This window comes from Lissotriton vulgaris, chromosome 10 (genome assembly GCF_964263255.1).
Source record: "Lissotriton vulgaris chromosome 10, aLisVul1.2, whole genome shotgun sequence".
In the NCBI taxonomy this organism is placed as follows: Eukaryota; Metazoa; Chordata; class Amphibia; order Caudata; family Salamandridae; genus Lissotriton; species Lissotriton vulgaris.
In genome coordinates, this window is record NC_141698.1 from 272,938,609 (window position 1) to 272,956,262 (window position 17,654).

General features: G+C 45.6%; 1 protein-coding gene across 7 annotated transcripts in view; it reads left to right on the top strand.

Moving 5' to 3' along the window:
- Window positions 1–17,654, top strand: part of NBEAL2 (neurobeachin like 2) — a 750,879-nt gene that overhangs the window by 486,619 nt on the left and 246,606 nt on the right. For all 7 annotated transcript variants that reach the window (XM_086940998.1, XM_086940997.1, XM_086941000.1 and 4 more), the window contains 4 exons: window positions 9,110–9,229; window positions 10,728–11,052; window positions 11,901–11,977; window positions 17,197–17,289. In XM_086940998.1, the coding sequence (XP_086797124.1) occupies window positions 9,110–9,229; window positions 10,728–11,052; window positions 11,901–11,977; window positions 17,197–17,289 (615 nt within the window). The remainder of the gene's footprint in view (window positions 1–9,109; window positions 9,230–10,727; window positions 11,053–11,900; window positions 11,978–17,196; window positions 17,290–17,654) is intronic.

Here is a 17,654-nt window from a genome sequence, read left to right on the forward strand (position 1 = left end):
AGGTCACACTGGACTATTCCCCTTGGGAACCCCAAAAAGGTGACGCTATACTATACTTACCCAAGGTAGGGTGTGAGACGGCATCCCGACAACCCCGAACTGAACACCGCCCTTCCTCGAACTTACCTCCGTCGCCTCCCCCGGGACTGTATCCCCGGCCTCATAACGTCACCATAAGGACTCGACCAGAGACGCCAGCAAGACGCCAGAGAGTCACACCCTTCTTTTCCCCACAGGGACCAACCAGAACATCTGGTGTCAGAAGTGGGATCTGCCGGAAGCATGGAGGCCGTTGTTAAGAAGATGGCGGAATCTCAGGAACAGTTTGCCAAACTGATGGAGCAGTTCTTAAAAACAGCTGAAGACGACAGGGGCCAACTGCACGATGTCCTGAAGGGTCAAGGGACCGCCTACGGAGAGACCATGGAGAAGCTAACAACGGCCCTGGGTCAGCAGAGACCACTAGCCTCCCTCCCTTCTGTGGTACTGCAGAAGTACGTCCCGGGGGAAGACCCGGACTACTTCTTTACTAACTTTGAACGTCTTGCCCAAGCAGCCAATTGGCCCGTGGACCGTTGGGGGCAATATCTGGGACCCCTTCTCACAGGCGATCTACAAGCTGCATACCAGCAGGCCAACATACAGGGCACCACCCCGTATGCTGATATCAAAAGGTGCATATTGGAACGACTTGGGATCGACGATGACACGTATAGATTAAAGCTACGCCAGGCAAAAGAGAGGCCACAAGAGAATCCCAGGGCCCTCTCATTCCGAATTAAGGATCTTGCAAACCGATGGCTCCGGCCAGAAAACTCTACAAAAGACGAGATACTTGAGAAAATCTATTTGGAACAGTTCCTGAACTCTTTACATCCTGCCACCCAGCGGTGGGTGAGACAGCATTCCAGACTTACCCTAGAAACCGCCATTGAGATAGCCTCGGCCTTCAGCCGGGCACAGGAACTCCAGCGGGGAAAGGAGGAACACCCGCACCGAGCCCCGAACGCCGGACCATCACGGCCTCTCCGGCCCCTTCTACAACGAAGACCAGAACCAACCCCCCTGTTTCCCTCCCCGGTTGTGTTCCGTCCCCCTAATCCAGGACCCCAGTGCTATGCCTGTGGCGGTTTCGGTCACATTGCCCGGATGTGCCCGCAGAAGGAAGAACCTATGGAGGTCGGGCTGGTCAGGAACTATCTATGCAACCCTCCGGGGACCACACCACCAGCCTTCCACTATCCGGTCTCTATCGATGGCCAACGAGTCATGGCCCTTGCCGATAGCGGCTGCCGTCAGAGCGTCCTGAGACCTCAAGATCTGGCACATCCAGTCAGTCCTACGGGGATGGTTGCCATTCAGTGTGTCCATGGGGACACCAAACAGTACCCCACTACCCAGGTGCGTGTCCAGCACCGGCACGACCCCGGGACTTCCCTCACCATTGGTCTGGTGCCCGCTCTCCCCGAACAAGCCATCCTGGGGAGTGACTATCCGGGACTGCCTACGCTTCTCCAGGACACCTCAGACTCCCTGTCCCAGTGGTGGAAGGACGCTCCTTATCCAGGCCAGAACAACCCCGCAACGGTTCCTAAAACCCACAAAACCAAAAGCCAGAAGAGAAAAGAGAGGAAAGAATACGTCAGCGCGTACCCTGCCTTTACTGATGACCACCCGTGGCAGACAGACAGGGAATTCCGAGCGGCCCAGCAGGAGGATCCCCTTCTTCAGGAAGCGTGGGGAAGGGCCCTCGATCACGAAGACCCCTTGCAAGTAGGTCCCTATTTCTTTAAGAAAAACGGGTTGCTGTACAGAAAAGGGGGCCCCCAACAGAACGCCCAGTTGCTTATCCCAGGTCCCTTCCAGGACAAGGTCCTCTTCCTTGCCCACAGCCACCTTCTGGGGGGTCATTTTGGCGACGAAAAGACCAGTCAAACCGTTTTGGAGAAATTTTTTTGGCCCGGGGTGTACCAAAGGATCAAAAACTATTGTCGGGAATGCATTGTATGCCAGAAAAACAGCCGACATAGACCTCCCAGAGTGCCATTGCAACCCCTCCCTCTCATAGACGTCCCCTTTAGCCGAATAGGGATGGACATCATAGGACCACTCTTGCCCTCCCGTAGCGGGTGTCGCTATGCCCTGGTCATAGTGGACTACGCCACCCGCTTTCCTGAAGCCATACCCCTGAGACAACCCACTACCCAAACGATAGCCAAAGCCCTGATCTCCCTGTTTTCCCGGGTAGGGTTTCCCCGGGAAATCCTGACCGATCAGGGCACACCTTTCGTTTCTGCCTTGATGAAGCGAGTGTGCGCTGAACTGGGGATAAAACAAATCCGTACTTCTGCATACCATCCGCAGACGGACGGATTGGTGGAGCGCTACAACGCCACCCTCAAACAGACCCTCAAGAAGCTCTTGGGCCTAGAAGCCAAAAGGTGGGAGGACATGCTACCCTTGGCCCTCTTCGCCATCCGCTGCAAACCCCAGAGCAGCACCGGCTACTCACCGTATGAGTTACTGTACGGGCGTCCCCCGCGTACCCTGCTAGACATGGCACAGGAGGCCTGGGAGGCCGAACCGGATCGTACCCGTCCGCTCCCGGAATACCTTGAGAACCTGAAAACCCACCTCTCTATGATCCGGGACATAGTGAGACAGAATCTCGAGAACGCTCAAGATAGCCAAAAGAAGCAGTATGATAAGGGTACCAGGTCACGCGTCTTCGCTGTCGATGACTTGGTACTCCTCATGATGCCCTCATCAGACCAAAAACTTCTCGGACAGTGGCAAGGGCCTTACACTATACTCCGACAGGTGACCCCGGTTACCTATGAGGTAGAGATAGACCCTACCCGTGGAACCTCCCAGATATACCACGTAAACTTGCTAAAAAAATGGGAAGGACCCCGTCCAGTTCTACACGGAAACCCCGATCACCGACTTCTCTCTTTTGGCTCCTGTGTAGATCCGGAACTAACTCCAGTACAAACCCAGGAACTACGGGATTTTCTGGCACCCCTGAAAGCGGTCTTCTCCTCCTCTCCTGGTCGAACCAACATCACCGAGCATGCAATAGAAACGATGCCAGGAAAAGTAGTCCGCTTAAGGCCCTATAGACTTCCCGAGGCACGCCGAGAGGTCATACGACAGGAGATAGCGGACATGCAGAAGATGGGAATCATAGAACCCTCAGTGAGTGACTGGAATTCTCCAATCGTCCTCGTGCCAAAACCAGATGGATCGGTCCGTTTTTGCATTGACTTTAGGGAGGTCAACAAGGTCTCTACCTTTGACAGCTACCCCTTACCCCGGGTCGATGAAATGATTGAAAGGATAGGCAAAGCAAAGTACATATCGACCCTGGATCTATGCAAAGGGTATTGGCAAATACCCCTCAGGGAACAGGATAAAAAGAAGACCGCCTTTTCTACCCCTGAGGGGTTGTACCAATTTTTGGTTATGCCCTTTGGTCTACATGGTGCCCCCGCCACCTTTCAGCGCGCTATGAACCGCGTCTTGAGACCCCACGCACAGTACGCCGGCGCCTATTTGGATGACATCATCATCTTCAGTGACAGCTGGCCCCAACACTTGAAACATCTTTTTGACGTTGTCTCCTCCCTAGGGTCCTTTGGGTTCGCCATTAACCCCGCCAAAACAACCCTGGCGGCGAAAACGGTTAAATACCTGGGGTACCTTCTGGGAGATGGCTTAATCCGACCCCAAGAAAGCAAAACAGCTGCTATCCGATCCCTTCCCTTCCCCCACACAAAAAAAGATCTCCGAGCCTTCCTAGGTCTTCTCGGATATTATCGACGGTTTGTGCCAAACTTTTCCCAGAGAGCAGCAGCCCTGACGGATCTGCTGACAAAATCAAACCGATCCGAGGAGAAGCTACGGAACCCCTCTCCCGAAGCCTGGCAAGCCTTTACGGACTTGAAGGAAGCCTTGACCTCCAGTCCTGTCTTAGTACCCCCCGACTACTCCCGGCCTTTTATCCTACAAACGGATGCCTCCGATCATGGGTTAGGGGCAGTGCTATCCCAGAAGGATTCCCTAGGTAATGAAAGGCCTATTCTGTATGTCAGCCGCAAGTTGTTCCCCCGTGAAAAACATTACGCCGTGGTGGAGAAGGAAGCCCTGGCCATCAAGTGGGCGGTGGATCATCTCCGCTATTATCTGGAGGGCAGAGACTTTGTCCTCTACACGGATCACGCCCCTCTGGAGTGGATGGCCCGGAACAAAGGTCAAAACGACAGAGTCCTCCGGTGGTTCCTCTCCCTACAACCCTTCCACTTCACTACCCAACATAGGAAGGGGTCCGAACAGGGCAACGCGGATTTCCTTTCGAGATACCCTACGTCTCCCGCCCCTACAGGAAGGACAGCTAGGGAAAGGGGATGTGAGACGGCATCCCGACAACCCCGAACTGAACACCGCCCTTCCTCGAACTTACCTCCGTCGCCTCCCCCGGGACTGTATCCCCGGCCTCATAACGTCACCATAAGGACTCGACCAGAGACGCCAGCAAGACGCCAGAGAGTCACACCCTTCTTTTCCCCACAGGGACCAACCAGAACATCGGGTCAGACAGCCTCAAATATCGCGGACTCCGGAAGCTCCGCCCCTATGGCAGCGACAGCACCGGATAAAAGTGAGAACCCGGAAGTGCAAGTTGTCGGAGATTTGTGGCAGGAACCTCGGACTGGTGGACGCGAAGGAGAAGAGGCAGGAGACGGAGAGCAGACGGCTGAAGCAGACGTGTGGACCGAAGAGTGGTGGAGTCCACAGGAGGTGGCTGTAGAGCGGCCGTAACTCAACGGGAGAGTTACGGCGGACCGCGTGAGTGCCTTTAACCTCACTAATTCTACTCACTAGGAGTCCCCTGTATAGTCCTTGTATAAATTCCCCTTCTCTTTAGAATCACGTCCCCTGCACTGTATCATATTTGTACAGCACTGCACTGTGTGCCCCGCCACCCTCTTCACGTCCCGACCGAACACCCTTTCTTCTTCCCGCCCCGTATTCCTTCCTCCCGATCCCTTCCTTTCCGCACTGTCTCGGTTTTCCGTTCCTCCCCCACACACCCGGGTGACGGTGAGGGTAGCAGAGATCCTACGACTAGGATAGGACTAACGGTCCCTTTTGTTTCTCTTTTGCTCCCTGCCCTCCGTGGATCCTCCACGTCGCCGGAGCCTCCGTTGGAACCGCCGAAGACAGCAAACAGCAACGCAGACCCGGAGTGGATCCAGTACCCGGACGTCCTCCTTATTTTTCCTTGTGTTCTACCTTTGTGACTCTGCAATAAACCCCTACTATAGCACACTATATACGGCCTCCTCGCTTGCTTTACCGGCCCGCTGCACACCCACCCTCACATAGGGACAATAACACTATTTATACTTTAGCTCTTGCTGAGAGGGCTCATACAATAACAATCTTCCTAGCGATAGGCGCTGCCCGTGAGGCAATTAGCCGATCCTCTCCGCCACAGAATACTCGCCTAGGAAGAACCACATACAACAAACACAATACCTCTCGTCACAAGGCTGGGGGTGGAATAATTAGAATTTGCACTTCCCTTGTTAGGAGTAGAACAACTTCCCATTACACAATTACCTGCTAGAAGGGAAGTTATCCATCCTTCTAAACATAAGCATTTGGCCAAGAAGAGTCCACATCTCCCGCTACAAGGAAATACGCGAATATATGGATATATTTATTAGTCACTTGCCAGGAGTAGAACAACTTCCTATAACACAATTACCTACTAGAAGGGAATGTTTTCATCCTTCTAAACATAAGCACTTGGCCATGAAGAGTCCACACCTCCTGCTACAAGGAAAACAAGCAAATTGGTATATCTGGGATATAGATATATTTATTAGTAAATGATACACGGTAGGCCAATCTGTACTATTTATAGCCAACAACCAACAAACAATTAGGCAATTGCTAAACACAATCAGGAAAAATATGTAGAAATATGTATATAAGTATGGTACCTGAAAACAGAAGAAGATAGTTAAGCAAGAACAGTAGGAAAATTAGAATTAGTGGAACACCTCACCACTGTCTGTTCATCCTGTTTCCACTTTGCCAGAGGGGAGCCCAGTTCCCCGGACGAACCAGGAGACAATTGCAACACTATACGCCCTACTGCCACAGCTGCACGTCTGCCCTGTGCTGAACTTCCACCAAACGGAGCCCAGACACCTCCTTTAGTACAAGTGGAAACGTAAGACGAAGCTCCTGTGAGCCTCGCCCCCTTTTCTCATCAGAGTCGGCACCACCCTGCACCAAGGCCACAGCTTCAGCTGGCCAGGCGTCTGTTATGACTTAGAAGCAGAGCGAGCACATACCTCTGACAAGAACCAGTCTCTACCAGACTATGAAGTACGAAAAACAAGTGAAAAGTAAAACATGCCTTCTCACCTAGAGAGGCTCAAAAAATGGTGATAGCTTAGAAAATGGAGTCACTCAAGTATAGACCTCTATTCACGCAAAAGAGCAAAATTAGTATGCAAGATGGCATAAGATCATGCCAAAACCAATAGCAAGCACTGCTGTTAAGCAAGATAAAGTCAGAAACAGAAAGGGACATAATCAAACCCTACTTTGCAACTTATTCTTACTAGACAGGCCTACACATCACTATATTATGCTAAAATATGCTGAAAATGACTGAGATGGTGATGGGCGACGGTCATTATCAAGCTATTTATCCACATAAATGGCATATTCATTACAATTACATCCCATTGCTAGCCACAGCTTCCTCTTTTCCATTAGTTACCACATTGGTTTTATCAACTTCCTGCCAACAGTCAGCTTGTCTATTGCGCCATCCGGAATATACTCTACAAGGTAGCGATACTCCTGAAGACGAGCTGCTAACCTGGCTAATGTTGCCGAACCTTTGCCTGCACCTCCTGGTAAGAGTATATTCACCAGTGGTTTATGGTCAGTGCAAAGAGTCACCTGGAGACCCCAAACATAAGTTCTGAAATATTCCATCCCTTAAGCCGCTATCAATGCCACCCTCTCAATTACTGACTTTTGTGATCTTTTAAATCGAAATAAAGTTTATAAACTGAATACTTTCTCTAAGTGTTAGTCAAAGATCTAGATGTGAAGGCTACTGCTCTTTCACCAAAAGTATTAACTTGTGACAGCACTGCCCCAATACATATGGCACTGGCATCAAACGTAATTATAGTCTTCAGCCGCACATCAAACTGAGCCAATACACCAGCTTCACACAAATCAATTTTTATGTATGCAGACTTGTCTCTGATCATTTTCCCAGACAGAAATTCACCCTTTCCTCATGAGGATCTGTAAAAAAGAAAATTCAGCAACACTTTAATACATTTTGCATAATATTCTATCAGTCTAAAGGACCTCAGCTGATCTTTCTTGTGGGGAATAGGTACTTCTCCTATAGCTTTCAACAAGTCTTATTTAGTTTTCTCATCTTGCTTGAAAAGAGTGCACCCAATGTACTCAACTTCCTCCACTAGGAATTACAATTTTTCTTTCTTGAGAGTTAACCCAGAATCAATAAGCCTGTCCAACACCTGTTTAGGAGAAACTATTTCACCAAACACCAGGATGTCATCTTGAAAGAAAATTACATTTCCCAGCCCTCTGAATTCTCCCACCATCATACTTTGAAACACGCTTGCAGTGGATGACAGCCCAAATGGTACCCTGGTGAACTGGAAGGTTCCTTCCATAGTTATAAGGGTTGTAAGCGGTTTGGAGTCTTAGTGAAACCTAATCTGGTGGGACACATTTTTTAGGTCAAGTTTACCACAAATTTTCCTCCTTTGAACATTAAAACCAACTCTTTTATATTAGGTAGAGGGTAATTGTCAACCACTATATTGTGATTGGTACGGTGGAGATCCACACAAAATCTAAGACCCCCACCAGCTTTCCCCCTAAGTACTACTGGAGATATCCAAGAGGAAGCCTCTATGGGCTCAATAATTTCCCCTTTCACCATATCTTCAAGCATAGTTTTTACCTCATTCTTGCAAGAATCTGAACCCTCCCCTGCTTATGTTGGACAGTCATGGCATTGGGTTTAGCAACCTTTTTGTAGACATAACCCCTGAGCGCTCTCAAGCGACCAGCAAAGACATGTTTAGCTCCTGCTACAATTTCTTCTACGGAAACATCATATACTACCATTACCTTGTTGAGTGGTCTCAGATTTATGATTATGTAAAGGTCATATTGATGTAGCCAAACTAAAATCAGGGGACCACTCTCTGCCAATGTCTGCACATGCTCCTTCATAAGCATGGGTGTTGCTTGTGATGCCTTCCCAAATATATTTTATTAAAAATAATAAAATCCTCTCAAGATTTTACAATAGCGCTGGGATAATTGATACTCATATAATGTTCAATATTACCTCGTTCCAGCGTGAAACACAGGAAAAGCACACCATATGCTGAGGTGTGCTCACGTTATTGGCCCCTTCTGTGACCACAGGGCTGTTCCTAGAGTTGCACTGGTCCTCGTCACCAATCTTGTAAGCATCACTCGATATCGGATGCTTTGTAGTAAGTTTATTGGTGGAAACAGCATCTCAACATGATCTCCTATCTCCAACCAGCACCTATTTCCTAGAACGGACTCTCCACGCTTGGCATGGAACAATAAACACCACATTACCACCTTAACATTCCACATCCCCCATTAGAGAATATAACAGTTTCAAAAACTGCAAGATTGTGTAAGGGACTCCAGGCACTACAATGGGTGATGACGTGCAGACTAGGTAGTCTAGGTGGTCATGACTGACCAAGGAACAAACAAAATATGAAGATATGAAGATATGAAATATCTGCGTGACTTGGGGTAAGTGCTATGCAGAGTGCTACTACGCATCAACAGCTGGTCATGTCATATCACATGGTTTTATTTATTCTATTTTTTATTCTATTTTTTGCATTTTTATACTGCACAAACTTGGTCCAAAGGCGTTAGAGTGCTTTACATGAGGACCAGATTACATGACATTATATATGGTTCGTTTTTTTTAATTGATTGATGATTTGCTCTTCTGTGTTGTCGATTTGTTTTTTAGCACTGCGTGGATATTGTTCATGTGGCTGGCCGGCGGCCCTTCGGACAGAACCTGGTGAATGTATACATGGATGGGCAACTGAGCAAGACTGCGCAGCTGCGATTTCCCTCCCTCAATGAGGTAGTGATAGTGTGACTTGGAAGTGCTTTCATGCTGTGTGTGTTGGGTTGGGAATGTCTGCTCTTGTGTATGCCTGTTAGCTGGCCTTCAAGGGAGCCGTTGTAGATTACCAGTCAGACCGCCGCATCCAGTCCAGGACAGTCTGATTTTTCCATAAGCATTTTAATTGGGGGACTCATGCTTTTGGAGGACAGTTTTTTTAGGTCTTGTCTGCGACAGCACATTTATTCTCACTTGCAAGATATATTTTAAACAACAAGGGGCCTGCAGTCTGCCCATTGCTTACCATTTGTTGCTGAACCTCTTGCCATTTTTAACTATGTTTTACTAAGCCACATGCACTTTAAAGAAGCCCATTTCTTCTTTCAAATGGCTGTTTATAGTGACAGATGGTACCAGCTTTTATTGTGACAACGGATGTTATCTGTTTCTAAATGTATTTTCTCTAAGACATGGGCGCCATTGCTTTCTTTATGTGATAAGATTTTTCTGCCATATGTCATTTTTTCTTATTCATGCATGGAGAGTTTAACTGATTTTGCTCAGACACCAATAGGTCTCACTTTTGACTCTGCCATTGCTATTTGTTCCTTCTGTACAGCATGGGACTTGTAAATTTTGACAATGATTTCTAGCAGTGCTGTATAGCTGTGCAGTATGGCACAAAATAGCAATAGACTGGCACAGTTCATCGTCCTTTTAAACATATTGTTAAAATTATTAAACATCAAATGTAAAGAGGTTAGGGGAAGTATTTGTTTAAAAACAAAAAAAAGCTTCAAAAATGAAAACTCATTCAACCGTCTAAAATGTTGTTTCACTGTGTGGATTTGGTGTTAGCCGCAGAAAAAGCATGTAAGTGCAGGTTTGCTTATTTAGATGCATTTTTGTACTACCATATTCGTTTGTAAGGCACATATAGAATGTCATTTTTTCAAATGGCAAAAATAAGCGCCCTCTGTCAAAATGTTTGGGCTTTAATCACGATAACTCGCATAAAATCATTCCACTGTGTTGCTAGACTATAGCCTACTCCTTGTTACAGAAGTGCCTAAGTGTAAGTCATCCATTACAAAGACTACCTGAGGCTAAAGCATCAGTAGCCACAAAGACAAATGACCATACTGGAAATCTGAATAATATGTTCACTGCTGAAGGTGACCCGTCTCATTGTATATGAGATGGAGGCAAGAGCAAAAGCGCAGCTAAAGAACTAGTCTAAATAAGTTTTGGCAAAGCCAATGGGACTAGCTGTAGCTGCTGAGCTGCTTTCTCTGTCAATACTTGCCCTATAAAGATGTTTATTAACATCTAGAAAAAAAGTAAAAGATGTCTGCCATGAGTGTGCATGAATGCGGATGCACGATTGGCCATCCTGTAATTGTTTTTGTTAAACTTTGTCAAAAATCAGTTGTTGGATGGCTACCGGTTCCTGCTCACGCCTGCCCACACAGTGGATGTGTTTTTAATCATCAGCAACATTTTTTTTTTCTCCTAGTCCTTTACTTCCTGCTGCATTGGTTCTGCAGGCCACCGCACCACCACGACTGTCATTACATCTCACTCCCATTCCCCGGACCTTGTTTTCTCTTCGCATTCTCCACTGAGTCGATCGCAGTCCTTTCCAGCTACAGCTATGCCGACCCATGGGTGGGGCTTGGGGACTTCGCCAAACCCAAGAGAAGGCCTGGTGTCCACCATTGCTGCAGGGACCCAAGACACAGAGTGGGGGACCCCAACGTCTCTCCAGGGACAGCTGGGGTCAGTCTATATCTTCCACGAAGCACTTCAACCGGGCCAGGTCAAAGCACTTCATTGTTCAGGTGAGAGCAAACATTTCCTTTCCATGTTTGTTCATCCACTTTACCATGTCAGTTTTTTTAATTACAGAGACAAATAGGCATGAACGAATGATAATTTGCAAATCTTCCAAAGTACTGAGAGTTGAATCTGTGGTAAAGGCAAGCAACAGTCATACACACTTTTACAGAATTAAGTCCAGCATGGATAGAATTAGAGATGCGTCAAATTATTTGACATTGCCTCCGTTAGGCTTTTGAAGCTGAAGGAAAAATTGACCTACCATCTGAAATCTTTTTTTTAAAATATTTTTTTTACTTTTAAACAAAAATAATAATCTCCTTGCAGAAGGATAAAGACATTAAATCATAATTTCTTCTGTAACTGGTAACAAAACAAGGTATCACAATTCAGACTAATAAATGTTTATTATTCTTTTGAAAAAAATATTTATGAAAAATACTTTAACAGTTATTCACTCTAGAAAACTATTGTGGTTCTATGCTATGGTAACTATTCCTCTTTGTATTAAAATATACCTTTGTCTATATTATCCTACTCTTTCCATTTTTGTGGATGAATTTGTTGTAAAATGTAGTTTTAATTTGAAAATGCCTCAAATATGATTAAAGAAAAACAATTTGATAACTTTTCCTTGTGCTCCCTGCCTGTGCAAATGAATTGTTTATACCTCTATTCACAACTTTTAGCTTTATACCTGCGTTAATAGTTGGTGTGGTCAAGTTCTGGTGGTATGCACTTAGAATGCATAGTGTGAAGCAATGAGAGGGAGCTGTGATCAGTTACCAACTCACGCGCAGAACCCACATTTCATCATTAGAGCTAACAACACCCTTCTTTCCTCTTACAGGACCAAACTCGCAAATTAAACCTGAGAGTGAGCTTTCAGAACTGACAAATAAACTTCTGCTATGCTACACTCCACAGGTGAGGAAACACTGAGCACAAAAGAAGGGCTAAATGCAGAAGCATATGTGTATTGTTCTAAGACTAGTGATGTGTAAAGCTAGTCTTCCATATTAGTGAGCCTGAGCTCAGTAATATTTACTGTTGTATAATGTTCTCCAGAGACAATTTTGTATCCCATTCCCACTTTATTTAATATTTATCTATAACCTTCCCTCTGTAACCTGGATTTCTACTCTGCATGCTGTTTGTGCCTTAGTTTCTCACACATTGCCCTAAACATAGAATGTTCTATTGCAAAGTTTTTTTTAATGTTTCTTATTTTATTTTTATATATACTGCCAGGCGGATAGACATTTAAAACTGTGGTCATAAACTGAAAGCAGCCCAAGGGTGCACATCAGGCTGACCCCATCCTTTCCTCCTCAAAATGTCCATCAAAACAAGTGATAAAGCAACTTTCTTGTGGGAAGACATCCCTTTTGTTATTAACAGTTGTACATTGGCCACAATCTTTCCCGTGCACTCTTTCCATTTATTTTTATGAGCAGTCCCTCATATACCTCCTTCTCCACCCTCATGCACCAATCTATCTTTGATCAACACTTGTTCAACATTGGCAGGTCTGCTTTCTCCCAGAATCTGACAAAGTCCCTACATGCCACTATAAACCCAATAGCTTGGATTAGTTTCATATATTCAAAAAGAGTTTCATCAGCCCATCTTCCCAAAAGCTTATGTTTAGGTCTCGTCTAGGCAGCCGCGTGCGCTGTCTCTTCGAGACATGCTGTATTTGTTTTTGCAGTATTCAGGATATGGGCATAAAGCTCCTCCCACTTTCCACCCATCTTTTTAATTGGCTCCTGTCCTTGCCCTTTGTAAATGGTGTCTTTTCATTAGTCAATAGGCTTAGTAGGCCCTACTTAGAACCACCTTGTCTCTTCTTGTAACCTCCCATGAGGACACCCCTTGCTACATGTGTTGTTACTCGCTAGATTTTAATTGCAGCCTCAAGGCGCTATTTTCTTAAAAGGCTTTAGGCAAGACACACACTTGGTTCTAAGCTAGACTGGCAGTGGTTACTTCGCTCACTAGAACATCTCATATTTATATGAGATCATCTATAAGTTTCCCTTCATTAGCTCCACACAGAGTACAACCTAATCTGAAATTAATATAATAATTCAATTGTCACATTTCAAAGCTACTAATTGTATATATGGACATAGCTATTTGAATTTACTCGTAGTACTGTTGCATGTAATGCATTATGGGTAGAGTGGATTTACCATATCTTCTGCAGGGTGCAGGTCCATATTTGACCAAAAGAGGTCCGCATTGCTGGTGCTTTGCCCACAATGGACCTCTAGGAGCAGTATGCCATACTGCACCTAGACATGCAGTGCTGGTGCCTTGCTCACTACGGACCTCTAGGAGCAGCTTGCGGTACTGCCCCGGGACATGCAGTGCTGGTGCCTTGCTCACTAGGGACCTCAGGAGCAGCTTGCGGTAATGTACCTAGACATGGAGTGCTGGTACCTTGCTCACTAGGGACCTCTAGGAGCAGCTTGCGGTACTGCACGAGACATACAATGTTGGTGCTTTGCTCTCTAGGGACCTCTAGGAGCAGCTTGCGGTTCTGCACTGAGACATACAATGTTGGTGCTTTGCTCTCTAGGGACCTCTAGGAGCAGCTTGCGGTTCTGCACTGAGACATACAATGCTGGTTCCTGGCTCAGTACACAAGCATTTGTAATGCACTAGGTCTCACATTAATTAAAGTAAGAGCTAATGGTGTTGTATTATTATTTGCAAAGCCAATACCTCAAACTATCAGCAGTGTGAGACCTATTGCATTGCAAATGCTTGTTTGCTTCAATATTCAGAGTCGTTCTGGAAACCCTCTTCAGTTAGTCACCAACACCATCCCAGTATACCTGATCTTAGGGCATGGCCATAATAAATTGAAACATTTGCCCACCTGTCCACACTCGTTGGCACAGAGTTCTGTGGCCAGCCTCCAAAATCTCCTCAGCTGGACTCCATTGGATCCGATAGAGCGGTTTTATTGGCATCAGTATTGTAATTGCTTTGTAGCCTCATATTGTTGATATTGTAAATTCTTACAGTTGTTTTGGTGTGTTCAGGAAGTTGTAGTGCCACCTTCCCATTGTGTCTAGTCTTTTAGCCCACCACCTGTTACATGCCTCCCTACCCTGAAGGAAGGTTCCTCCTGTGGCCTGACATGCCCATTCATTCACTACTCTCAGCTTTGATCCTCATTACCTTTTCCGTAGGTAGTGCAACAACCCCATCATATAACTGGTCTACTTGGTCAATGCAACCGCTGGAGATCCTCTGTTAAACAGCATGCACAATGCTTGTTCAGTATTGCTTTTTCAGCAGGAACTAAAGTAAATTGGCTAGTATCAATTTGTAGATGGGACACTGTGCACCTAACGAGTGAAAGGGGCAGATCCCACCAATGTTGAACGCCTGTCTGCATTTTTGTCAATGCAACTAACTGATGTCACTTATAGCATTCATTCCCAGCTGGTGTTACATACATGCCCAGGAATCAAAACCCTAGCCTCTCCTATCTGAAAGGGCAATGAAATGGAGCCATGGACTCCTTACTGGTAATGGATAGATTAGTGATTTTGTCCAGTTGATGTTGAAACCATAGTATCTACTAAATAGTTTAAATATCTTCACTATTCTGCCTATATGTAAAAGGACATCAGCAGCGTTAGCAGTATCCCTTCTGGTGGCATCCACCTGCCTCGTCAAATACGCTGGTCCCTCTGATGCAGCACACCAGACATTTACAGCAGTGGGCAAAGAGGACATCTTTGTCTCATGCCTCTGCAAATATTAAAGGTCTCTGACAACAACCCACTAACCCTTACCCTAGCCAAGGGGTCCGTACAAAGCAATCGGAACCAAGATAAGAAGTATGGCCAAAATCCGATCTTCTCTAGAACTGTAAACATATGCTGCCATTTAATAGAGTTGTACACCTTAGCGACATCGATCAGGAGGACTCCTGTTGGTTCTGTCACCGTACATTGGTATTCCATTTAACTGTATATTCTTCTACAGTTCTGTCTGATGCATCTCTTTAGCATAAAGCCTAGCTGATCGGAAGAACTATAGAACTGCACCTTTATCAAGTGATTAGCCAGTACATTTACAAGCATGTCATTCTAATTTATTTCAAGCCTGGCTAACCTCACCAAATGTTCCGGATGTGGTTTGAATGGCCATTCATTCACTGCTATCGGCTATGATGCCCAATAGTATTGTCACCCTGGGTGCTTGCTATTGATTACTACTGTGCTTTACCGGGCAACTATGCAGAGTTTGATTTCTATCTAGAAGGGATGCATAAAAAGACCATTTATTTTTTTGTTATTTTCACATTCAGCGGATGCTCAGTATGTTTTTTGGCTCCCATTTAGAAGCTGATTATCATATTCTGCCTGCTTTGCATACACAACACTGAGCGGCCGATTACGATGTGGTTGAAGCCTTCAGGGCGACATCGTAATCAGCCCCTCAATTTACTTTCTGCCCACCTAATTACCATCTAGGCAGTTGGAAAGTAAACCGGCCGGTCATTCCAGCTGGCGTCCGACGGGCTCCGGGAACCTGTCAGCCAGTCAGAAGCCGACCAGTAATCTCAAAGGGTGGGCCTTTCCGCCCTTGAGATTATGATGCACAGTTTCTGAAATGATTTCCATGCTGGCCTGTCTTACATGCAAACCATGTCAGAAAGCGTGTTTTGGGCCCCCAGCAGGGCCCCCTTGTGCCTGCTGCCTACAGTTGGGGGGCCCTGTTGATGCCTGCACCTTGTGGCAGGCACCTTGAGATGCCTGTCATAGGTTCCGGGATGAGCAACACCTCCCATTTCGTACTGGGAGCCTGTGTTCAGGTCATAACTTGAGCTCCCACAGACGTTGGTCTGTCCCAGGATCGAGACTGTGTCGGGCAAACTGAAGTCCGAACAATATCGTATTCAGGCCCGAGTGTCTTGGTGTCTGCATCCATACTATGTATTATTGAAAATCTGGAATCTATGTCTAAAGATTGTATGTTATGAGAACCCTCTCGCCACTAAGTTTCCACTCTGTATTAAGTTTAAAAAAACTTTTCTGCATCAGTCTGCCTGGAGTCAGTGCAGTATTGGCCACGGAAAAAGAGGAATCTCTATGGCGAATGGAGTTCAATTCACTTGACCATGTATTTCTTGGTCATGTTCAAACTATTAGTGACCTTGGTGCTGGTGATTATGTGGTGTCCTTACTTCTTTGTAGCCACATAGTTGGAAGCTGGCTGACAGTGGCCTGTTAGCAGGGCCGGCTCTGGGGTGGTGTATCGATGCCAACGCACCGGTTGCTGAAGGGGCGTCAGTTTTGCAAGTATATTATCAGTTTAAAAGCACCTGCTGCTGCGTTACTTGCCTCAAGCAATTTTCAGCCATTAATTAAATGTCAAGATAAGGTGATTCATCGCCTTCCTGGAAAGAGACCAGGTAGTGCAGAAGGTTAAAATGCCTGCTGCTAAGAACGTATACCATGCAGATTACCAAGTGTATATAATGTAAATAGATCAGTGGGTTACTGCTTCTGTAATTTATAAGTCAAAATCCTAATATAGAACCTTGAGCTATTAACTATCATCAAAGAGCTGCATGCAAACTGCAAAATATATGTTAGAGCTAAATGTTTTTTTGGCCCAGTCTTTGATTATCCTAACCTTGCCAAAAGGGTTCATTTGGGAAGAAAATAATTATTATTATTAAAGAGAACTCCTAATAATGATGTTATGTTTTAAATTCTGAATTTGTGCTTTTCCAGAATAAGGACTCTTAAACTATATTACCTACCAGTATCGATGGCATGTCACTCATACACTACACCTTGTAGTCCTGTCTGATGTAACATTTCCTATACACTGATTTACACACATATGATTGTCTCTGTGCAGTGTGTGTGTGTGATGTAAAGTGCTCTGACACCCTACACTGTTATGAGTGGCGCTATGCAAATAAATGAATCTGAGAGACAGTGGTTATGGAGACTAGGTGGAGGTGGTCATTGGGGGGGGGCGCCAACAAACAATTTTGCATAGGGCACCACCAGTTTTAAAGCTGTCCCTGCCTGTTAGAGTTATATTATCAATAGAACAAACACAACACACAAATCCAGGTTTTTTCAATTTTTTTTGCTGTTGTGCAGGCCTGCAAAAATAACATCTGTCTGGACCTGTCTCCAAATCATTTGTATGATGGACGACTGACCGGTCACAAAGTTGTGAATTGGGACATCAAGGTAAGGCTCTCTGTAGGGTTCTTTTGCTGTGTACACAAAATTGTTTTTGTTTTGCAATTAATTTGTGAAACGAGTGAATGTTACCCAGTGCCTTCATTGTTGACTGTTGAACACTTAGCTGCTAAATTCTCCACTTTAGAACCACTGAGTTTGAGGTTTAAGTTCTGCTCAGATAACCCGATTTACAGTGCCTTGTCTCCTAGATATGCTAATATTTTGGGCATGGAGAAACATGTCTCCACCATTATTAATTTATGCAGAAATATTTATTTAAATGTAACAATAACATTAAAACGAGAGAAAGCAAATAAATGTACGTGTTGGGGCTGTGGTTAGGGATTATGTTGGGCCCACTTTTGTATCCC